This window comes from Apus apus, chromosome 2 (assembly GCF_020740795.1).
Source record: "Apus apus isolate bApuApu2 chromosome 2, bApuApu2.pri.cur, whole genome shotgun sequence".
Taxonomy (NCBI): domain Eukaryota; kingdom Metazoa; phylum Chordata; class Aves; order Apodiformes; family Apodidae; genus Apus; species Apus apus.
Window position 1 is genome coordinate 27,848,190 of NC_067283.1, and position 25,002 is coordinate 27,873,191.

At 37.4% G+C, this 25,002-nt stretch overlaps 1 protein-coding gene across 4 annotated transcripts in view; it reads left to right on the forward strand.

Moving 5' to 3' along the window:
• Positions 1-1,521: 1,521 nt before the first annotated feature.
• PHF14 (PHD finger protein 14) overlaps positions 1,522-25,002 on the forward strand; it is a 167,700-nt gene continuing 144,219 nt past the window's right edge. For all 4 annotated transcript variants that reach the window (XM_051612745.1, XM_051612746.1, XM_051612747.1 and 1 more), the window contains exons 1-5: positions 1,522-1,666; positions 2,218-2,328; positions 12,453-13,102; positions 17,716-17,860; positions 23,775-23,934. In XM_051612745.1, coding sequence (XP_051468705.1) covers position 1,666; positions 2,218-2,328; positions 12,453-13,102; positions 17,716-17,860; positions 23,775-23,934 — 1,067 coding nt within the window. In that variant the 5' untranslated portion in view covers positions 1,522-1,665. The remainder of the gene's footprint in view (positions 1,667-2,217; positions 2,329-12,452; positions 13,103-17,715; positions 17,861-23,774; positions 23,935-25,002) is intronic.

The window sequence follows — 25,002 nt, forward strand, 5'->3', positions numbered from 1 at the left end:
GGGAAGCTGATCAGGATTTTGAAGGAAAGACTAGACTACATGGCCCGATAGCAGTTTTGGCAGTGCTGGCAAAACGAGATTCAGGAAAGGAGTTAATTGTGCAGTCAGGCTACCTATATAGCCAAAGAATTGGTGAAGGAAACATGAGGTGCCTACCTGAACAGACCAACTGTTGATGTAATAATGAGCTACAAAAACACTAGGAACTTTAAGCACAGAATGAACAAAGAATTCACATTTTTCTTTGGAATGTTATACCTTTCTAAAATACTCAAAATCTAAAACCATTACTGAAAGTACTTCAGATGCATAATTGCATCACACACTAACTGGCCAACTCTATGTTCCATGTAAAAAAAAAAAGAAAAAAAAAAAAAAGAAAAGAAGACTAATACACCCTGTCTTTGCAATACCAAGAAGAATTGTGGCTCTTGGTAGGTTAGTGTGGGTGATGCATGCAGAGCTGTGCTAAACGTAGCGCAGTCTCTCCTCACGGACCATATACTTGCCAAACATTATGTTCTCTCCATGCTTCATCGTTGAACTAGTTTGATCCTACTTCTATTTATCCACCATTAAACACATACCTTCAAATAATGCTCTCACAATTCTGTTGCAAGCTGCCATGTTTGACGCTATTTTTGATCCTCAAGCTCTTGACATCATCCCAGTATATCAGAGCATCAATTCTTTTAGATGTCCTCGTTCTTCTAACTAGGGGTTAAAGTCTGGGGTAAGTTTGAGGTAAAGGCCAAAAAACCAGACCATTTCCTGAGTTTATTTTAAACACCTCATAAGGGTTTTTTGCAGCTTTTGCTTGAGGGACTGGGTGTGTGCAGGGCCTGGGGGATCTCTCAGCTGAGTGACTGCGAAGGCATTGGGACTCCTGTGCAGAAAGCAAGGGTCCTGCATCACTCACCTTCACACACCTGTTTCTCACCGTTAGGTTTTGTTCCTAGCTCCTGGACTCAAACGAAAAACCTTGTTTTTTTGTTGTTGTTTGTGGGGTGGTTTGTGCGTGTGGGTCGCAGAGGGTTGGGTTGGTTTTATTTTCCTTCCAAATGCAACGGCTGTTTTTCAGGAGTGCAAGAATGAAGTTGATAATGTGATGAAGTCCATGAAGATCTCAGCTTATAGGAGTTAAATAAAAGCAGGTTTACAATGCTTCCTCCCACACGGGGAACAGAGGAAGTGCCAACCCGGTCTTTGAGCTTCTTTTCCTAATCAATAACATCCTGAACAGGCACTCCCAGATACTACACGGGGCTTACGCTGAGCCTTTGTGTTAAGTACTCCTGACTCCCGGGACTACCCGTATCTCCCCGCACAAGGGACGAGAGCGCTGGCCGGGACTCTCGGACTCCTGGCTCTCCGCCGCGGCCCCGCAGGCGGCGGGAAGGGCCGGGCGGGGGACAGGCCCCCCTCCGCCACGGCTTCACTCTGCGCCGTCAGGCCCGCTGGGACAGCGCCTGCGCGGCGGGCCGTGCGGCGGGGGGTGCGCAGGCGCAGCGTCGGGCCCGGCCGCCGCGGGCGGGCGAGTGCGGGTCTGCATCCGGGTCGCCGCCGTGCCCATTGTCTGGGGAAGGGGCCAGGGGCTCGGCGGCTCCGCGGCGCTGCACCCGAGGGCCCCTGCCCGCCCGCCCGTCCCTCACTTGCGCAGGCTTTAGTAAGTGATGTTCGGCGGCTCTTCCCGCTCCTGCCCCTGGCAGATGCCGGGGTGCCCGCGGAACTCCCGCCCCGTCCCCCGGGCAGGCGGGCCGGCGAGAGCATCGTCGTCCCTGAGGCGCCCCGCAGCCTCGGCTGCCCTTTCCCCGTGGCTGTCGTCGCTGGTACTGATGGATCGCGCCAAGGCGCTATGTCTGGAGGTGCTGATGGCTCCGGGGGCCTCAGGCGACCCCCGTGTCCGCCCAGCTGCCCTCGGGGGTCCTGCTGTGTCCCGGCGCCCGAGGGGAGCAGCGGGGCAGCAGATCCTGGCTGCTTAGCTGTGGGTGACCCTTCCCTTCCCGGTGAGCCTGCCGCCGCTCCCACCGTCACCTGTGGGAATGGATGTCTCCGGGACCCTGGTGCCGTTTGAATCTGCCGGCTGCTTTTCAGTGGCGTGGCGGAGCCTGCCCTTGCCCGTCACGACCATTCTGCCTTCCCTTTTCATTTAAATATCGATGCTGAATTCTCGTGGTGGCATCTAGTAACAATACTGTGTTTGCTTTTTTCCTGCAGTGGACCGCAGTTCGAAGAGGAGACAAGTGAAGCCTTTGGCAGCTTCGCTGCTGGAAGCTTTAGATTATGATAGCTCTGATGACAGTGATTTTAAAGTTGGAGATGCTTCAGGTAAATATGCTTGCTCATCTCCTCGGTTCAGGATGATCTCATTTTTGGTTTATGGTTGCTCATTTAGTATCATGCGAGACAGAATGGTGTTAGTGGACTGTTGGGACTTGGAGACACTTGAAAGTTCAGTGACTCGATTGGATAACTGGAAATCCTTACACTGTGGATAAGAAGCAGTTGATCCATACAATACTTAGGTTGTAATTAAATTTTTGTCAACTCATGGTTATCAAGCAGTTTTTGGCAGAAGCCTGAGAGTGGCTTCTGTGTTGACTGATTTTGTTATATCTATTGCTTTTTATTTCTTCAATGTAGAGATAATTTTTTTAAATATTCACTGCATTTAGTATTGAAATAAGAATGTTCTAAAGCTGTTTGGTTTTGAATCAGTGTGAATAATCGTTTGTTCAGAAGTTAAGAACTTGCTTATTTCTCAAGGTCACTTCTACTTTGTGAGTAAAAACTTTGAGCAGCAAGATAATCTGTTCAGGTTTATGTTGTGTTTTACAATAGACAGCCTTAGCGTGCACTTTCAGATAGCTGTGCAGAAAGGTGTATGCATTTCATACTAGAAAGAAGTCTTTTCCTCAGAGTGTTTTTATTCTGCTGTCTTTTCTATGTGTGCAGATTCCTGTATCTGCAGTGAACATCCATAGAAACTGAAAGTGAATAATGTACCAAAATAAAATTAATAAATTCAAGTAGGTTGGAGGGAAGGGAAAGAAGGGGCAGGACCCTGTTTGTGAGTGAAATGCACATTGAATGTTTTGTGGCATATGCTCAGTGAAAAAAGCAAAAAGATGCATAAGATGTAAGGGAAGCACTATGACATCTTATCAAATAACTTCACTTTGTTATTTCTGCACTGGGGTTGCTGATCTTGTTTTCATGTGAATGTAACTAGCAGAAATGTGCCCCATTTAAAGTCTTATTTATCAACATCTGGCAAGCTCCTCTTTATTAATGAACTTAACTCTTAATAATAATTTTGCCAGTGCCAGTGTTAAGATATGCCCTAATGCTCCTTGGTTTTTTTTCCCTTACTTAAACATATTTCCCTAGGTTGATCTGGTAGAAGCAGGCTGCAGTGACTTAAGAGAGTAAAACTGAAGTAATCTTAGCAATTTCACGCTAAATTTTTTGGGGATTTGTTTAATTTACTTTTTTTAGTCTTGATTTTTGATCCTTTTGAGTAAGGGCACTGCCTTTTGTAAAGACAATTTGCCATAAAAGAAAATTATTTTTAGTTTCCATAGAAAATCTCCCTATTTTGGAACAGTAGTGTAGGCAGGATTTAAGGGAAAAGAACAGGAAATGGAGTATGGGAGACGGACACGTAATTCAGAGCAGTAGGTTATTTGATTCAAAGACAATAATTAATTAATTCAAAGTCATCAGTAAAGCTTCCTGACTCGAATATATCTAAATGTAGAGGATTAGTTTGTATTTGATACCCTCTTTGACTTTTAGGATATTGTATGTACACATGGGGGGTGTCAGTGTCTTGCCTTGAGTGTACTTCAATCTCAGTTTTATTTTGAGGAAATTGGATTATATTTCCCTTAAAAAAACAACTCTGAATTGAAACAAGCATATAAGAAAACAACAACTTCTATTTATAAAGTATTTTTCTAATTACTATTCATATATTTCACATAGTTTTAACATTTCAGAACCTATGTCTATCACTTGTAGGATAAATTAATGTTCTGTTTAATAAAACCTAAAATTTACTGAAAACACTTTTAAACAGCAGCAGAGTTTGGCATTTTACACTTCCTGCTGTCACACTGAAAGTCTCTGACAAAGTTGTGAGGGCTTGGAGAAGTTGAGGAATATAAAGTTATTAAATATATAACCTCTTATGTTGAAAGAAAAAAGGAACATTTCTTATGTGTAATACAATTTAAATGAATAGTGGCAGGATATTTGAAATGGAACATCTGTGCTGATTTAACATAAAGCTGGTATAACACAATCTTAAATCTGGCTATACCTAGTGCATTTGGAATCAGATGGAAGAAGTGCTGAAATAAGGGGACTTTTTTTTACACCCACACACCCCCACACCCCCATTAAATATAAATAAAATCAGTAATTTCAAAGTTATATATACATAAAGAATATTTGTGTATGCACGTAGGCAGCCCTGCTACACAAATTCTGGACTGCTGCTAATAGAAATCAGGCTTTTATTTTTTTCACTGTGGGTTCAGCCTTCAAAACATATTGTGTATTTCTCTGTTGCAGTCAGGGCTTGTGCTCTTTTTCTTCTTTCAATGACTGTGGAGATCTCTCCATGTGCAGCCTATTGCGAATCAGTAGTATTTGTATGAATTGAGAATATCATTGCATAGTTTACTTACAAAAGGAAATAAATGTGGCAGAAGGAAGAAACAATCTTTCTACATTGAAAATGACCATAGATGCACTCATACACTCATAAAAATCTTCTAAGTATGATAATTCCACAGATCTACAATATATGTTTATTTGATTCACAAGTGCACATATAGGTGTTAAAAATACCTGAAAAAAATTGTAAGTTAAAGGACTAATTAAATACTGAATCAAATGAACTCTGAAGTTGTTTACTTCCTGTTGACTATGTTGCATCCATATTTGTGAAGTTTAGGATGTGAAGTGATATGTGCTAGTAGACAATACTGTGCCAGTCTAGGAGGAGTGAGCCCTGAGCATCTCAGCTTTTACACGTTCATTGTTCTGTCAGATTTCTGGGAGTAGGAGATGCAGAAAGGAATCGAGAACTTGGTATTAAGTACTTTTAGGAAAGAGTTGTAAATTCTGAATTTTTGTGTTCAGAATCCTGATGACCTGGTATATTTTTTTCATGACAGAAAATATTTCTGATCACTTTCATATCGACACAAAAAAATAAAATCCATAGGAGTAATGCCCTTTGCTTACAGTGTAGTTTATTTTCTTTTGAATTTAGATCACACCAACAGGCTGACTTTTCCAAAGGTCTCATCATTCTGGCACTTCTTTAAAGAAACTGATTTTAGAACTGTTATATTCTTGTCAATTTACTTAATGTAAATAGTCCTCAGGCCCATCAACCTTTCTTTGTGTCAATATTTAATTAACTAGTTTTTAATGGCTTCTCTGTTTCTATGTAGTAGAAAGTGGTAATGCCATATTTTAAAGCACTGTATTTTTCTGGTGTTTTTTATAGGCATCTTGAAAAATGTGTTCCTCGAGTAGAAATGTCATATGTCATCTTAATGTGGGATTAATAAAAAATACTGCCCTTTTGGGCTCAGCGCATGCAAATGTGTGACTTGAAATGATGGTACTCTACTTAACTGAAGTTTTTTAATAATGTTTCACAATACAGATGAGTTATTTAAAATTTTGCGTTTTACGTTAGTTAGACCATACTTTGGTTTTTTCGTTGGGGAGTTTTTTTTCTTTTTTTTTTTTTTTTTTTTAATTTCATGAGAGGAGCCCAAGATAAAACCAATGTAAGAAATCAGCGGATATAGTTGTAATTCCCAGCAGGATTCCAAAGAAAGGATTTACCACTTTTTTTCTCTCTCATTGTTGAAGTTGGTCAGTTTTGGCAGCTGAAATTGAAATAATTCAAACAAAGGTAGTGTGGTCCCTGAACAAGTCTCATTTGAATTTAAGGAGTGGCTCTCTTATCTCAGTGTAGCTAAGAACTGTGTAGCTAAATGTTACCTTGAAGAACTGCATTCTAATCACTACTTCTGCTACACATCTCCTGGACTCAAATTTTTAGAGACATTTGCTGTTTTTTTTTTCTTCTGCTGTTGAACGTGGAGCCTGACTTGACTAAATATTAGGTATTATTGCTGCATTTGAGGTCAGTAGGAGCTCTGTTTAAAGCATGTCATGATTTATATAAATGCATATATTAGGTATTCTGAAAAATCCGTGACATGATGTAGAAGTAAAGTGTGCAAATATCTTTATCTTTCCGTAATACGTTTCCTCTTAGCACAATGGAGATTCCACTTCTGCTTTCCTGTACAGGATACTGTAATATAAAGTAATGTTTACAAAGCACCCTAATATTGTATTGATAAACACTACTGAAATATTGATGACAAAACTAATGCAGTGAAGAGAAAATATTGAATAGCTGATCGTTAGTAAGTTATCCCATAATCGCACAATCTTAATTGTTGCAAAAGGCAAGCCTTGAAATGACTGTAACTGTAATGTATGGTTCCTCTGAGTGGTATTCTAAGGGCTTTTTCCCATTGAGAAAATGGAAAATATGGGCATTGTGTTCTCTCGGGTTACCTTAATCCCAAGTGAGATCTTTTATCCATACAGATGTCTGGCATTTGAAGTAACACTTTGGAATGTCTGATGAGCATTTTGAACTACATTCTTTTTGGAAACACTGAGATTTCTGTTCTTCTGTGTGTTACTAATAGCAGAGGAGTAATGTAACAGAAATCTAGACTTTCATTCCAGTGTCTGGGCAGGGTAGATATAGAAATGGGGTGGCATTATTTTCCTTTGTTTTCTCCTTACTGTGACTCTTTGTGCTTGTCTTTTCAGTCTGTGTGTACCTTACAGGAACTTTGCTCATTGACTCAGTGTCATTCTATTTGTTCAGTGTTGAACAGGATTTTCATGGTCTACTTTATTACTTCTCCTTTACCTGCTTTTGCATCTCTTCTTTTTGTGTGTATGTCTCTCCTGTATTTCCTGCCACGTTGGGAAGATTCTTCTGTGCTTTATTAAATCTAGTGTGGTGGGATGGTCTTTTGGAAGCCTGGCCACCTCTGAGAGTCTAGACATGCTCAGTGATTATGGGATGTTTCAAGTGTTTATTGAGCGTTCTTTACAGTGCCTCAGACACAGGTTCTGCTGTCTCCCAGATGATACTTCCCTTGTACAAGATGTGAAACTCTTAGGTGTTCTTCCAGAAACATAGATATTCTAGCTCACTATTCAGTAATTTGTTTTGGAATTCAATTTTATGGACTATTTAGGGCTGCAGTTTTGCTGAGGGAAGTCATGGGGCATGCAGTACTTCATCTCGAAGTAAAGTTCGATAATGTTAAAAACAGGGAAACTGGGAAACGTTAGGCGAATTCAGGAGGTAGGGTAACCAATTCCATCTGTGTTATAACACTAAATAAGGCAGTTCTCAGTGACTCAAGTCAAAGTTGGCAACCTTTAGTTTTGAGTGCTTTTTTGACTGGCATAGACATGTAATGAAATGCTCTGTGATATAATTGCTGCTAGTGTAGAAGTGAGGAATCTCTACTAAACAACTTTCTTTTATGTTCCTCTTCAATCCTTTATTCTATTAAACTGAATACTTGTCTTCCTAAATAAATGTGATTGCGGATCACGGATCAGTTTCATTTCCTACTGTGTTCAGTCTACATATGTAGTTAATACAAAGTTTAAATACCTTTTTCCAACACATAATTTGAGGAATGAATTTCTCTCCTTAGAGCAGTAATATCCTAAATCGCTGTTGGTTTTGTTTTGTGTGTTATCAATTATGTTGCTATAGACGGTTTCTTTTTTTTAGCTGCCAGCATTGCCAATGCTGAATTGCCAGTAGCCTTCCAATGTTTAATCATCATACTTGGCAAAACAGCATAGAAAGCCAGTGGCATGTATCTAATTGATGCTATATTCTCTTTTTTTGAAGTAATACTGAAAATGAAGTATTGAGCCTTTTCAATTCTTGCTTTCAATATAGTTATATCAGTCTTAAATTAATGGACCTCTGCGGCTTTAGTCTAATAGACAAATGCAATCAGGAATTTAGCAGTTAGACAGCTCTGTCTTTGGCAATGTAAAAGTTCATATTTTCATATATGATCTAGGTTTTCCTGCCTTATTTTTACATCCAGTTATTAGCATTGGAACTTTCTATTTAGTTTAAGTGTTTCTTTAAGGTATTTTGTAGTCTTTAAAATTATTTGCAGTTTCTATCAGATGTAAAGGAAGTGCAGCTGCTTTTACATATTTGGTATAGCACATCTGCAAAGGAGTTTTTCCAACTCTGGAGCTGTTGTAAGAAAGTTTATGTGCAGAGGCTATTGCCGGACTTCCCACTTTCCCTGTCTGTCAGGATGCAGGCAACCTGGGTGAGAGATTGTACAAGGTGTATTAATGGAGATACCAGGTAATTTCATGGCCTGGATTTGTTATCTGCATTGTGATTAGGAGAAAGAGACAAAGGGATGACTAGAGAGGGTGATGGTGATCAAGTTAAGTGGCTTTAATCTCCAAAAGAATTAACCTCACCTGCAGCCTGTCTTTTTTACTGCCCTTGAGAAGAAGGTATTGTGAAGCACACTGTGGGCTGAATGACTTCTGACAATGCCTATGGATTATTTTTGAACAATATCATTTAGTAGGAATAACTTGTAGTTAGTTAGTTGTTTTCTGTATTGTGTGCTCGGTTTTTCAGGTTTTTCATTCCTTTTAAGTGTTCCAGGTTCTTGGATTGTATTCTTTGTATGTAGCTTCAAGCACTTGGGTAAGACTCAATCAGACAGGACACGGTACAAAAAAAAAAAACATTTCAAAAGGATGCCAGATGCTTCTCTTCTGCTATCTGGAGTTGGTTAGGCTTTGTTAGTGGAAGAGGCAAGCCCAAAACAGTCAGTGATTTGCTTTAGCTAGCGTATCCTTCAGACTTCACTTAAAAGTGAGCAATAAAGCTGCTTGTTACTGAGCTGCTTGTTAAGCTAAATACTGCATTGAAGAATCAGCCTGTGCTCTGGGAGTGGGTGGCAATGTACTTTTGTAGTGTAGCACTTACTCTCTGTATACATATATTTTCTTAGAATGTTTTAAAAAAATAAATAAATTGCTTGTATAATGGTCCTCCAAAACCCTGGGAAGTTTTTTTAACTGCTGTAGTGATTTCAGTAGCTTTCCCCTGAATCTTGTGCATAGTATGTATTATACAAGACTCCACAGCTGACAAAGTTTCGTAGTCACTTCTGTTTATCTGTAATATGCTTTTTCTTATGTTAATTCTGGAGTATAATGTTCTGTCCTTGAGAACCTTCTCTGAATCATCCTCTTTAGATTTGACTGCCACCTGTCGTTGTGCTCAGTAGAGCTAAAGATACAAGGTGTACAAAAATAAATGATGCCTTTCTCACAACTGTTATGTCTTATATTTGTTCTCAGCGGAACTCTATATTCTTCATTATTTGACAGTATATCTGACCCATCTTTCACCTAGAGTAACTTGAATTCTTTCCCATAGGGAATGACATGATATGGTTGCGAATTTGAAAAAAACATTCTTTAAGAATTTCTTTCAGGGAGAAAATTGTATACTAAAGACACTTCCTAGCTGAAAGTGCATCTGACAGAACACCTACAGAAATAGCTGTTATTATGGAATAGCTCTTTCTAAAAAAAGTATTTATCACCATGGATGCATTCAGACACAAGAGGGATATCCCTTACTACAGGTATCTCTGGTGTGTACATGCATGCAGAAAGGAGAGTACAAAGCATAATAAGCAGGTGGAAGACAAAGAGAATTCAAAGGAGAGAAGTGAATGAAACTAAGTTTGTTCTCCTCTATATAATTTGCATGATGTAAAGCAGCTTGAGAGTATTCTCAGTGTTGTGGTATTGATGTAAAAGAATTGCTGTTAGTAATTTGGAGTGCTGTTAAGATCCCACTATACCCAGGCTAATATAAAAAATGAAGTGGAAGCTTAAAATTACAAGAAGTGTAAGCATATTTAGAAATGGAACAGCACAACTAATGCATCCAAAGAATTAGCATCATGGAGTTGTGGTGGGGAAGTAAAACAAAGAAACTAATATAAGGCAATTTAAAAATTCAGTTAAATTAATTCTAACATGGCAAAACCCAATACTGCCTTATTTACAGTGAGTCAAGTAGTGCACAATGGCACTCAGAACCTGTGAAATGAGAAACAAAAATACATTTTGATTTTAAATATGTATACAACGTTTCATCTATATATAATATAAATATCTAGTATGAGAGTCTAGCTTTAAGAGTTACTTGTGAAGTGTTTGTGAGAGGTGGCAAATACCACAGAATGGTTTGGATTGAAAGGGACCTTTAAAAATAATCTAGTCTAACCCCCTGAACATCTTTCACTAGATCAGGTGGCTCAAAGCCCCATTCAGCGTGACCTTGAACGTCTTCAGCAATGGGGCATCCACAGCTTCACTGGGCAACCTGTTCCAGTGCCTCACCACCCTCACTGCAAAAATTTTCTTCCATATGTCCAATCTAAACCCTGCCCTCTTTCATTTTAAAACTAACCCCCCTTTTCCTGTCACTACAGACCTTGCTAAAAAGTCTCCCACTCCAGTAAGCCCCCTGGGGATATACTGAAAGGCCACAATAAGGTTTCCCTGAAGACTTCTTTTCCCCAGGCTGAACAACCCCAGCTCTCTCAGCCTGTCTTCATAAGGAGAAGTGTTTCAGCCCTCAGGCCATTGTCATGGCCTTTCTCTGGATCCATGAATATGAATATTGTAATTAAAAAATATTTTTTTAGATCACATATTAGTACGTTTTTTTATCTCTTAGGCATGCTTGAAGAGTGTTCTTCTATAACAAAACTTAAGTTAATTATATTGTACTTCCATTACTACCATTAGGGCAGGTAGGTGTAGGGAAATAGCTGAATTACTCTTCTTAAAAGACTGTACAATTACTTCTGTCATGGCATTCTCTTTATTCTCTTATTTGTTTTCCCTTGGCTCTCTAAAGGTTAGAATATTTGCAGAAAACTTACTTTCTATTAGTTTGTAAGAGGACTGATAACATTAATATCCCAATCAGTAGTAGTAGTGCTGATGGATTATTTTTTTTTCTTAATGATTAATCACCTCAACAAATACTTCTGCATGCAGGTTCATGCAGAAAAATACAAAAATGACTATTTTATCAAAGTAACTGTTGTGTTACTGGCTAGTCATAGTGTTCTGTGGGGCGGAAATAAATGCCTTGTGAAGCGTGTAGCCCTGGCCTCACAATTTCTTTATTTGGCTTTGTACAGAGATGGATGTGCACAGAAATTCTCTGTGTAAGGTAATACTGAGTGGTGGTTATTTATGTGGTAACTAAAGCAATTAAGGTTTGGGTTTTTTTTCATTTGAAAGCATCAACGTTTCTTCTTTGCATCTGTGTGACAGTACATCAGGAACTTGGTGATGGCTCTGAACAAACTGAAAACTATAGGCATTGCCTAATTGATCCCTGGGTTGAATCAAATAACTTTATATTTTTTTGTTAATTAAAAAAAAATAATAATTAAAACTAATGTTGTAAATTACTAGTATGTGAATATGCGATGAGAGATACTCAAGATGGATGATGTTTATGAAATTGAACAAGTTCACCTGTCATATTTTTCAGTATTTTTGCACATACTTTATAGTACAGATGCCTAATTTTTGTGATTTCATTTTTTAAAAATTTTTGTTTCTTCATAAAAATCATGTTCTGTTCTGTTCCAGATTGGCCTGTGTTAATGGAAATAGTGACCACATGCAGAGCAGTAACATATGAGTGGTATAAGGTTAGAATTTAGGCATTGTTGGATCAGCTTGTGTGGGATTAATAAGTGAAATAACATTGGAGATGAAGAGCCCCTAAAACTAGAAAAACAAACCTGTACTAAAAATTAAGATACAGGGTCTTCCATTCTATTGTTAGTGATTACTATATAAACTCTTCATTTTTTTATTTTAAACCTCTTCTACTGGATAGCTATTTTATTTTCAAGATTTAAAAAATATCTACAGAAATTATAAACTAAAATGCTCTTTCTCTAAGAGGTGACTTCACATGGAAATTATTCTGTGCTACGGCATATTGTTAATCTGAGGTGCAGTTAAAAGGAACATATAGCATTCATTTAATAAACTGCCATCTTTTTTTTGCCATCTTAAAATGCACTCATGTTTAACAGATTCTCAACATACCACTCGAAATAGCAGTATTTGGACATCAGCTGAAAAAATAGGTGGAATACCTTATGAGGGAGGAACATGCATCATTCTTTTGTTTAACAACTTGCTTCAACAGATTTTATTTTTGGGGGTACATTTGTGTCGGAACTTTTTTTAAATTTTCATATGCTCAACAGATTCTGAAGGAAGTGGTCATGGGAGTGAAGATGCATCAAAGGACAGTGGTGAAGGTTCCTGTACTGAATCAGAAGAAAATATCTTGGAGGAGGAACCGGCAGAAGAGAAAGTTGAAGAACAGCAGCCAAAAAGCTCCACTGAGGAAGAGGTGGCAACAGCAGACAAAGAGGTAATTAAAACTGAAAAGAAAGAGCAAGAAGATGAAGAAGAAAAGCCAAAAAAGAAGAAAGAGAAGGAGAAAGCAGCTGAACCTGATGCTGTGGCTGATGAGCAAACAAATGAACCAAAAAAATGGAATTTACGCAGGAATCGACCTTTGTTGGATTTTGTATCAATGGAAGAACTAAACGATATGGATGACTATGATAGTGAAGATGACAATGACTGGCGGCCTACTGCTGAGAAAAAAAAAGGGAAGAACGCACTGCGAAAAGAAGGGAGTGATGGAGATAATGAAGATGATGAAGATGATGGGAGTGGAAGTGATGAGGATGACAATGATGAGGAAGGTAATGAAGAAGATAATAGCAGCACGGCTAGTGATGGAGGATCCAAGAAGAAGAAGAGTAAAGTTCTTAACAGGAATAATGCAGATGATGAGGAGTTGACAAATGATAGCCTGGCTCTTTCACAAAGCAAGAGCAATGAGGTAGTGCAACCAACTTTCTATAATATATCTGTTGACAAATGGAAACTACTCCCCAGTAGCTGTTCTGTTAATTTGAAAAGTTAAACTGATTGGATGAAATTTCGTTTACAGGAATAGGTGAAGCAGCAAAACTGTGCTAAATAGGTACAGCATATTAAATAACCTTGCTTGGACCATTTGGCCAGTCTAATGCCACTAAAGTCAATAGAAAGACTTCTCTTGGCTTTAGGTGGGATTGGATTAGTTTAAACACAATTAGGAGGTCCAGTATGCAAAGCAACATGTATTAGCAAGACTTCTGTTTTAGTGTAAATGTTGTATATCTGTAATGTCCTAAAACTTAAAAGCATCTGTAGTACATTCATAAAGTATTTAAATGATAGGTTATTCTTTATCCTAGCCCTTTTTTGCAACAAACTTCAAAGCCTAACCACTGGTTCACTGATAGAATTTTAAGTAAAGAAATATGCACACTAGGTTTAAAATCAAACAGGATAATAATGATAATTCATGTTGAGTTTTCTTAAAATGCTCACAAATTAAATAATTCCTTACAGTACTAAAAAAGCATTTGTGAACTATTATTATTATTTTAAATATCTGCTGATCACAGAATGTGAAAATTACATGTTTAATAATGCAACTTTTTTCTTATACACAATTACAGTTGCCTTGAAGGTTGTGCCTGTGGAGAAATTAAGATAGTAGGTTGTCAGGATGGCTGACTTCATGTCCTGCAGTAGCAAAATTCTGAACACAGTAAAAAGAGTTACTGTAAAATCTACATTTAATTTTCAGGAAATTTGTTGCAATGTCAACATAACATTTGAGAAATGATAGTGGTACAACTCTACTTAAGGTTCTGCTGTTCCATTTAATCTTTATTTTAATGTGTAAAATGACACGGAACTAGACAACAGTATTTAGAAGAATTAGCTGTCAGTTTCAGATACTTTGTTATGTATTTTATCTATATATTATTGCAAATAAGCTGTGCTGTTTAAATTATTGGAAATAATTGTGACTGAAAAAAAGCATGATTTTTGCATGTTTTTAACTTCTTGTATAGGCATCTTATTTTACTGTCTAATTCTACTACTGTTACCTGTGTTCTCTTGGCTCAGGAGCTGAAAGTGCTCTACTGATACTGATAATTAGAATTTCAAAAAGAGAGAGGCAATTTTCTTGCAGAGTTGTTTCCCGTATTGGAAGATGTGAGTCTATACTCTTAGGGATATACTCTTGGATACGTCCATAACTTCCAGATTCTGTTCTTGCCTTGTGTTTAGGACATTAATCAAAAGATAAAATAAAAATTCACAAATTTGAAGTTCAGATTATATTTTTTTAACTGATAATTTACTGCATGTAAAGCGAAGTACTGTTTATGAATAGGTCAGTAGCAAGAAAAACATCTTGCAACAATAAGTATCTGTAGACTGGATTATAGCCAGTAAGTTTTAGACTCATACTCAACTATATTGTAACAGTCTACTCTCCACTACTACATGATCTTAAAATATTAAAAAAAAAAAGGTTAAAAAATCCTGTCTAGCAGACACCTAGACACCTCTAGCAAAATCTCATTATACTGCAGAAGCTAAAGTCTTAGAAAACCAGATGTCTGAATGCATAATTAATGCGTGTTCAGGTAATTAACTCTGAGCATGTGGTAGTATTCTTATAATGCATTCTTTCTTCCTTTACTTTTTGTGGGTGGATGTTGGTGGGGGGTGAGTTGTTGAAGTTTTGTCTCTGAGTGATTTTTATTTTATTTTTCTATATTTTACAAAAATATTTTTGAGGTCTGCATATACCGTATTTTAGCCTGTGCTGTAATAAAATACTATATGCTCTTCTACTGTATTAAGCACAGAAGACAAACTTAGCTTTCTTTACTAGGGTCAAGCGTCATTAGTAGATAAATGGTGCTTTTCTGTCTTTATAATTGCTATCACTTTATGGGATTCCTCTATTCTCAATGAGGTGGTTACTTTTTTTTTTTTTTACTCCTTTAAAATTGGAAGTATATAGCTTGAAATACTCATTTTCTTCATTTACACCACAGAAATGGGAATTATCTAGTGATCCAAATAGTGATCCATAGTGATCCAAATTCTTTCTTTTGGGTAAGGAACAGGACTTGTTTAAGAGATAGAAGCAGTTACCATCTCTTTCTTGAAGTTCCCATGCTTTAGACAAGTTGGGTCTGCTTCTAGGATGGGGTGTTTCAGGTGCTTAAATGAGCTAAGCAGGGTAGAGCAATAGCAGACTTTCCAGATCATTCCTTGTCTGCATAGAATACTAAGTTATTCTGCTGCTCTGTTTGACCTGTTGGCTGTCTTCACATAAGGTAAATCATCATGGATAGGAGTCCTAAAAGTAGATTCAAATGTGATCCCCTTCCATCATAACTTTTTTCTTTATTTGCCCATGTTGTTTATGTTCTCACTGCCAAACAGTGTTATTTCAGTGGTTTTTTTGCACTGCCATTCCGTTTATTTAAAGTAACTTTTTTTCCCCTTAATTAGCAGACTGTGGGCTGCTGTAACAGTAGAGATTGCAAACTTACTTTAAACTTCTGTTAGTGTAACAGTTTAAGTCAAAGGTACTATCAAAAATAAGCCTGATTTCTGTGGAGTTGCAAGATATATATAAGAAGCCTGTGCCCTTGCACAATCCATCTGCCAAAGTTAGGGAGTATCTGCTGCCATTTTCCTATCTGTACTGTGGATGGTAAGCTAAATATTTTGAGCCAAAATGATGGGCCATGGTATTTTTGAAAAAAAATGTGCAAGTTTCTTGCTTTCTTCAAAATCCTTTGCAACTTTGTCCTAAAAGGAGGATAATGGAAGAAATGCTCTGTAAATCTGAAGTCTGTAGTGAAGAATCTGCTATTTTTCACAATTAGTTGCCTTCTTGTAAGCAAGCATGACTGTATGAATATTTGTATAACCTTTCATTTTTACTTCTAGATTTCTGTGGGTTTTTTTGTTTGGTTGGTTGCTTTTTTAAAAAAATATATATTTTTTTTTGTAAATCATGTTTGCTTTTGTTCAGAGAAAATGGATGGGTGATCCAGAAGCCTTTCCTAATTGCTAGAAGTTTTTGACATTCACTAGGTCAAAAACATTGTAACAAGCCACCTCTGTTAATTGAGGTAAAATATTTGAGCCCAGCTTTAGGTGGTGAGGTTATTTTACTCCTTTATCTCACTTTAAAATCAAGCAGAGGTTGCCCCCTCTTACCATCCATACACCTGTCCAGATATACCTCAAGTATGGAGAGTCTTCATTAATGATTCACTAAAAAATTTGTGTGGAGACTTGCTGTATCGGATTGAGAGGCTATTGTGAAAAAATTGCAGACATTAAGAATTTAAGATCCTTGAGGAAGAATACCTACTTTAGATAGCATTCATGGTACTTTTTATCTACTTAGGCTACATAGCCACAATAGTGGTGCTGTATTTTGTCATAAATGTGGGGTTAGAATGAGAAAAATACATTTGAGAGGGCATGTTCCAGCTATGATACCACAGCAGTTTTGAATATTCTCAGTTCTCTTTGAATGGATGCCATTTATGCTTAAGCTGTCAGCTTCTGCTCTGAAACTATAAGTATTTTTTAAATTCTATAATAATTATTTTTTACTAGTTTGCATAGGTTTACATTTCATATATGCCTTCCTATCACCAGTGAAGGAAGTTCAAGCTCAATGTTTGCTTTTAGTATAAAAAAATAATGTATGGAAGCTGAGAAACTTTGCAGAATAGACAGTGGCTGCATCTCAAAATGAAAATAAGAAGCCTTGGATGGTGTTAATGAAAAAATGTATTAAATTTACGTACAGCTTTATTTGATTTGTGAAACACTTCTCTGCTTTTCCATAGGGAAATCCCCTATTAAAAGCCACATTCTTTTAAACTGGTGTAATTCACACTGAAGGTTGCCAGAACAGAGCAATGTACTTTTACTGCAAATACTTACTCCTGTATATAATCAGATGAAAATAAGTTGTTACAGTTTTAATAAGTCATACAGTTTTGCACAGAAACATACATTTGCATAACAACAAAATAGATCTGAGTTGATAGTTTGTTATATTTTATGTAAATGAAAATTTGGCAGGCTTGTATTAGCTGTTTATTTTCAGATTCTCTGTATCCTTGTGACGTTGTTTTTGGAACGTGGAAATTTTAACAAAATGAAACAACTTTTCTGAACGTTGGGACATTTCAAGATTACCTTTGGCTTTGTTGTTTCTTTTAAATGGTTTCTTATGTATGTGTTTTTTTTCCTTTTTGTATAACATAATTGGTTTAAAGACAGGTTTCTGTCTGAGGAAATAAGACCCCTCTCTGGTGTTTGGATCTTATAATATCTGTAGGTATACTGAGATGAGATTGTATCCATCCTTTCTCCCAGCTCTTGTATTTGTGGATGAAGCATTTGAATGTTTTGACAACAAAGAAGCTTTTAGTCTTGTGAAAATAATTTTCCTTCTGTTTTTGTTGGTTGTTAAAAATTTAAGCAAATAACAGATCTTTTGTTTGCTTTAAATAAAATTGAAGTTCCTGGTATAATTCATGTGCCTTCATTTTTCAATATTAGGACTCATTGATCCTTGAGAAGTCTCAAAATTGGAGTTCCCAGAAAATGGACCACATTTTGATTTGTTGTGTTTGTCTTGGAGACAACAGTGAAGATGCTGATGAAATAATCCAGTGTGACAACTGTGGAATAACAGTGCATGAAGGTAATAATACAAGCCTTCATTCTCATTGTGGGAGGAAAGCATGTGCTTTGCTTTTGACTTGCTTTCTTAAAAAAAACAAATCCTTTGAACTCTGCTGGGTAATTTTTTGTAATACTACATGAATCCTGTTTAGTGGATGCAAATACAAGCAACTACATGGTCTACAGATACCTGTGTAAGGAATCTCAGTCTGCAAATACGGGAGCTATACATTGTTTTTTCAGGACTTTAGGATATTATATGAAATGTTTTTTTGTCTTATCATTTCATGTTATGAATTTGATTGCATAACTGGGATATAAAATCATAAGAGTAGGAGGTCTTTTAAAAGAAAACGTTTTTTTTATGTATGTTTTTGCTGTACCAAAAAGGCAGAGAGATGGGGAGGAGGAAAAAAAGGAATTGTCCATAGCATTTAGTTTTAAGTGAAAACAGCTAGCCTTGAACCTTCCCATAATTTCACTGACAATTTGAAAAGGGGAAATTTTAAAACTAAAACATATTCAAATAATTATTTTTTCTAATTCCTTCAGAATCTAGTCTAGGTGTGTGTTTCTGAATACATGAGTAATAAATGAAGACACAGACTATCATAAAGAAGTTGCAGTCAAAACCGAAATGCAATGAAACAATTACTTTTTGTTCCTGTTGGTTTATTCATTCAACTTGGGTGATTTCCAAAGATAAATTGAGAAGTAGTTGAAGAAATAATTCCTATCTAATCATATAAACATTGCTTGCAACCTTGAGAATTATGTTTTTAATGTTAATAGAGGCAAGGTTTACTCTTAATATAATTGGTTTTAATCTGTACCTCATAACTGTGTGCCCATATCATGGACATAGGCTGTATTTTAAGAAGTCCTTTGTAATCTTATACACAACTGCTTTGTAGTTTGAAAAATGTCTTCCAGGAATAAGTGATTCTGCTTTGTAAACACACTGGAATCCAATAGTTTGGTCTTTTTGCAGGTTTCCTTTAGCAGGTAGATTGCTGTGGCTGCAGATGGCATGCTGTGTCCTGAAATTTGTTCTAATACTTTAGGGTTTGAGTTTTTCAGAAAATACAGTTTCTAGCACACTGTTGAATGAATAGGGTCCTATTTATGAATTGGGTAGAAATCAATGCAGTGATCTTTAGCTGTGCTTGGCTGCAGTTAGGAAGAATAATACACACATTTAATGTGAACTGATTTTGATACTTAGCAGTTGTATTTTCTGTAGAATCTCAGATCCAAGATGCCTGTTATCCTGAAATGTCCAAACAAAGCTCCTAGAATACCCCAGTGTTTTTCTTCATAGTTTCTGTACACAATTTCAAGTTGTATTATAAATTGTTATGTTTTCTCTAATTTTCTATAGCACTGTAGAAACTTATTTGGAAGGAAGTGAACTCCTTTCACACTCTGCTGGTGTCCCACCCAGGGACCCACATAGTGATGATATTAATGATTTAATTGTTTGTTCCCTGAAGACCCTACTTTCTCTGTTGACTATTATGGGAACTGTTTTACTTAACAGGGAGAGGTTTTATACTTTTGGTTTGTGCCTTTGTGCTTTGCTGAAGTGGAGGTTTCTGCCTACCACAGAACCTTTCAGGTGGAAAAAGTATTTGTATGGTGGCTGCCTCTGTATTTAATACGAAGTTATTCAGTAGCTTTGAAAATGCTGCCCTTGAGTTGACGCTATTTCTTCTGGACACCAGGACTCCCATTCTTCTCTGGAGGGAGCTCTTGTGCTATTTTTAGCTACTGGTCAAAGGGCAGGTCCCATGTGATAGTGTGGCCCCTTCCCATGAAGGTGAGCCTTCCAGTTGTGATTCTTAAGTAGCTGCATGCCAGCATAGTTGTTGGCAAGAGTGTTACCCTCTTTCAAAGGGTAATCTAATGCTGTCTCTGTTCTCCCTTGCTCCAGTAAATTTTGCTTTTCTAGCACAGCATAGCTTATCTCTGCATATTTCTCCATTAGTTATGCATCTGGGTACTTGGTACCAGTGCCTTTTCCTTTTGAGTCCCTGGTACAGCAGTTGCCTTTTCAGTCATGATTGGTCTTCTCTTTGGTTTGCTTGCTTGCCTTAATCAACTGTTACAGAAGGTCTTCCATGGGAAAAGAGGGGTGATAACTCATCTGGGAGCAACTCTGCCAGTGCTCATGTGAAACACAGCAACATGGCCACGAGGTAGAGAGGGATCCTCATTCAGAACTAGCGGCATGAACAATTAATAAACACACTTGCCTTGAGATTGCTGTAAAATCAGTTTCCTTTCCAATGAAAATATTCATTGTGTGACATTTGTATCATGTGCATGACCTGCATCACTTGTCCAAAAGCTGTCTTTGCTCTGCAGACACCTTCAAAACTACGTAAACTTTGTGGAGCAAACAACTGGTTAAAAATGACAAAAATCTGTAATTGCCACCAAAGCTGCTTAAGTAGTATACACTTAATGCTAATTTAATACTCACTTTTACACTTTACATAATCTTTAATGTCTGTGTCTAGTTTGGGCCCAACATGACAACAAAGGAACAGCCACATGACTGCTCACTCACCTCCCCTTCACCGACCCCCCCCCCATCTCGAACTCTGAGATGGGACAAATCTCATGGGTTGAGACAAAGGACAAGGAGGGTTCTTCACTGATTAAGGTCCCGGGCAAAACAGACTCAACATGGGGAAAAAATAATAATTTAATTTCACACTCATCAAACACGCACAGGACACAGACAACACACAGAGCAGGGCTTGCATGTTACCCCACCCCTCCCTTCTTCCGGGGCCCAAATCTCTTTGTTCGCAGTTTCTCTCCCTCCTTCCCCCCAGCGGCACATGGGGACAGGGAATGGGGTTTAGAGTCAGTTCACTGGTGGTTCCTGCTGCTCCTTCCTCCTCAGGAAGAAGGATTCCTTACAGTCCTTCCCTGCTTCCCCACAGGGTCCCTACCATGGTGGAGAGTCCTGCATGAACCTCTCCTTCATGAGTCCTTCCCACGAGGTCTGGAGCTGCTCCAGCCTGGGCTTCCCACAGAGTCACGGGCCGCTTTGGGAACAAACTCCCAAACAGGCAGCAAATCCTCTGGCCACAAAATCCAAGTCCACTGGCCAAGTTCACCCCTCCTGGTGCCTTCAGGGAATGTTCCACCACGTTCCTCCACGAGTGCAGGGGGTCAGCTGCCATCTTGCCATAGGTTGCAGGGAAACTTCTGCTTGGGCACCTTCTTCCCCACCAACCACCAGCACTGCTCTCCCACTCTAGCACAGCTCTTCTTTAAGTGCTTCTCTGCTCAGGTGTTATCTCAGTTCTTTCATATGTTAATTGCGGAGGCCCGTCTATTGTCCTTCTAATGGCTCCTTGGCTGGTTTTGGAGCAGAGGGAGCTTCTCAGCTTCTTAACAGAGCCACCCCTGGGGCCCTTCCCCTGCTACCAAAAAACCAACCAAACCAGACCAATCTGAACAGTCTGTAATTAGTAAGTCCTCAATTAAAATTATATTCTAATTTCACGTATCAACACATTCCCTCCCCCTAAAAAACAAAACAAAGAAGGAAAAATGTTTGCATTGCTAGGGGGAAAAAAAAAAATCCAATGAATTTGTAGTAGTGCAGTTGCTTTTTGGAGTGTTTACTTCTTTGTGAATGTAATTCTAATTTCTTTTTATAAAAATCTTCTTTAGGCACTAATCTGTTGTTTTTAATAAATGCTTTTGGGGTGAGATCTTGTAATAGCAGAACACCCTCAACAGTGGTGTCAGTTTTTCTGACATGGTGTTTGCAGTGTATCTGAAAAAATGTCTGGTGCATATCAGCATGTACCATAACTGGGTAGTAGCCAACTATTGCCCTTGGGTTAGTTACTGTGAATTAAGTAACAGAAATTCTACATTTCTCTAGCTATTTCTGTTCCATCCCCTCTATTTGTTTCTTACTTTACTCTGATGTGTATGGCAGGGAATAAAATTTCTCTTGCTAAAAGGAATAGTATAGTCACTATATGCTTTACCGTATAGGAAAACGTTTGCATTTTAATTTTGTCACTTACCCTGGTCTGTTACTGTTTGGTATAAAAAATTATTTTGCAAAATAAGGTACTTTATTGCTCTCCATTTACTAACTAAAATACTGTTCTGAATTTATCATGTGTGAATTGTTTGATGTCTTTATTCTGAACTTTTTGTCTAATTAAGGATTTAATTTTGCAAACCTACAGTTTACCATAAACTTCATGTTCTCATGATCTTTATAATAAGATAATATTACAGAGTATATGTAGATATAGTTAGCATATGCAGAGGCTTTGTTTGGCAAAAAATTACCTTCCCAGAGAAATGGAGGAACAGATGCAGCTGGGGCAGGAATTGGGCCTCTCTTCCTGTTTCCCTCAGTGGTATAAATTTCAGAACAATGGTTTTAATAGCATTTAATAGTGTTGGCAATTTCATTTTAATGACAATCATGTAGAAGAATTAGCTATTGACAGAGTACAATGACTTTAAAATCAGGGAATAAAGAAGGTTCTGTGTAAAAGGACAGACATTCGATAGACAATTTGGCTGTAATTGTAGTACATAGATGCAGTTTGTGGAACAGTAAATGTGAGAGTTTTAACTTCTTGACTTTTATGTGTTTAATAAGTTAATATTATATTAAACTATTTCAGAAAGAAGGTGAGACTGTTTGGGGTAGTCACTGTTCTGATTTTAGCAGACTGATGGCACTTAGGTTAGAAAAGCAAATGTAAATATTTCCAACTGGTGAAGAAGCATGTGTTTGAAAGAAGCTGATTTTACTTTGCTGTGTAGATTGATGGCAGTATTACTGCTTCTGTAGTGTTAGGTAATTTTGAAAATGTACATTTAGAAAATGTTAATATGTTAAGAAGTCTGAAGAAATTCTAAAAGTGTTAATTAGTCATCAACTCTGGATATCAGTGGGCTGTGTGTTTGTAAATTAATGTAATTGCTTAAAAGTAGCTTTACTGACATGTATTCAAGATTGTATTATTATAACTTAAAAAAAGATTTCTGGAATAATACTTAAAAGCTGATACCACATTATAAAGAAAATGGAGTTACCGTATATGTGAGCTATATGATCTTTTATATGCCTAATAAAAATTGTCTCTGAATGCACTTCTGTGCATTACTTGTCCTTTGATTCTGGAATACTTCTGTAATCAAAATAAACTTTCTAGCTTCTTATTTAAATTCTTATTGATGAGGTTTAGTCCATAATGGAAGACTATATTTCTTGAACGATTCCTACAGTGTTATTGCCTTTTTCCTGAACGTAGCTTTAGTCTGTTATGTAGTCCTCTTTCTGTCACGAGGGGAGTTAGAGCATTGTTACTATTTTATTACTATTTTATTACAGTCAGTGGGTAATGAACCAAAGTCACAAATTATGTTTAATTGCAGAATTCAATAATTTAACTGTTCTGCAACAGCAAATGTCGACTTGATTGCTGTATTTGACAAATAGCTGAATTCAGTCTTTTAGTGAAGTCTACTGTTTTAAGTGTTAACAATTAAACCAGTTTTTCTCATTGAATATAAAATAAATGTTCAAAATGTGACATATGTACAAATACAGTATTTTGTTAATAAGCTTTAAGATTTTAATGGCTTTTGCCACTTGCAGTAGTAATAATACTACTCATATTCCTGTACAAAATGTAAATAACAGCCTTAGTTGTGATCTAAGACAGTTGCATGAAATAGAATTGGAATCTCTTTAAAATACAATTTTTGCACTAAATATAATATTTCCAAAATATTGTAAGCTTTTTTGGGACTCAGTGTATATTCAGCACCTCTGAATGTATGTGTCCATGTCTTCTGCTGAAATCGTAACTGACAGCTATCTATTTCTATAGTTGTCGTTCCTTACATTAGTCTTCCGTTTTTTGTGTGTGCAGGTTGCTATGGTGTTGATGGAGAGAGTGACTCTATAATGAGCTCAGCTTCAGAAAATTCCACAGAGCCTTGGTTTTGTGATGCGTGTAAATGTGGTGTCACACCTAGTTGCGAACTGTGTCCTAACCAGGATGGGATCTTCAAGGAGACTGATGCAGGCAGGTAAGACTGAAGAAGTGATGTTTTGAATTTGGTATCATCTTACATTTAAAAGATTAGATTTTGCCCTGGTCTAGTCTTACAGGAGACAGTGTCATAAGTTAAATTTTGCTCTTGATATCCTCCCTCTCTTACCTTGCTCTTGAGTTGAGTGTACTTTAGATAATCAATCACCTAATTTTTTGTGTGCAGCTGATACTCTTCATGCCCATTATAGCTGTAGGAAGATGTTGTCTTAAGGTTAATTACGGCATGAAGATTTATGGACCTTTGAGCAAAAGATATTCCTAGGTGAAACAACATTCACTTTAGCATTTACTTCTGGAATTGATAAATCCTGTTCTTTAGTATGACATCACCATCTGTTGTTGTATGTATGTAGATGTCTTACTGGATATGATAGAAGACCTTTCTTTGTTCCCTTGTACTACTTGTGTGATGCATCTTTTTTAACAAAGAAAATACTAGTGAAGGAAGGCGATGGGAATCTTTAAAAAGAAACTGCTTTTTGTTTGCATCAGGAATGCATTTTACATATTAAAAAAATGCTTCCTGTGTAGAGGAGTTAATAGCCAGTGAACTCTTACTCAGTATTCAGACTCATTCAAGGATAATGGCATGAAAAACTTCTCTCACTTCAACCAGTGGCTTGAACTGTTGACAGCAGGGTCTGGGGATCAGAAACTTAGGGAAAAAAAAGTGTAGTTATTTTGTGTTTGCTCAAGCATCGAGTTTGCAGTGAGAAAAGCAGGATTTGAGTTCTTAAGCTTTACTTCTCCATAGCAGCACTATGTTCTAGCACAGTCACAGTTGTTCTCTGATGGTGATTGAGCTTGTAGTGTTATGTATCTGCTGTCAGTTGCTGTAGAATTCAAGCTTGTATTCTGCTAGTTCAATTAAATCAGCTGCCAAAAAGCTGCATTTTATGCCTTGCTAGTATTGTGCATACTTCAGGATACTGTTCAGTATCCTGAAGAGTAGCAAAACTCAAAAGTGCTCTTTAGTTAATAATGCCACAAAAAAGAATGATGAAGTCTGCAGCAGAGTGGGAAAGCACCTCCAGACTTGTTG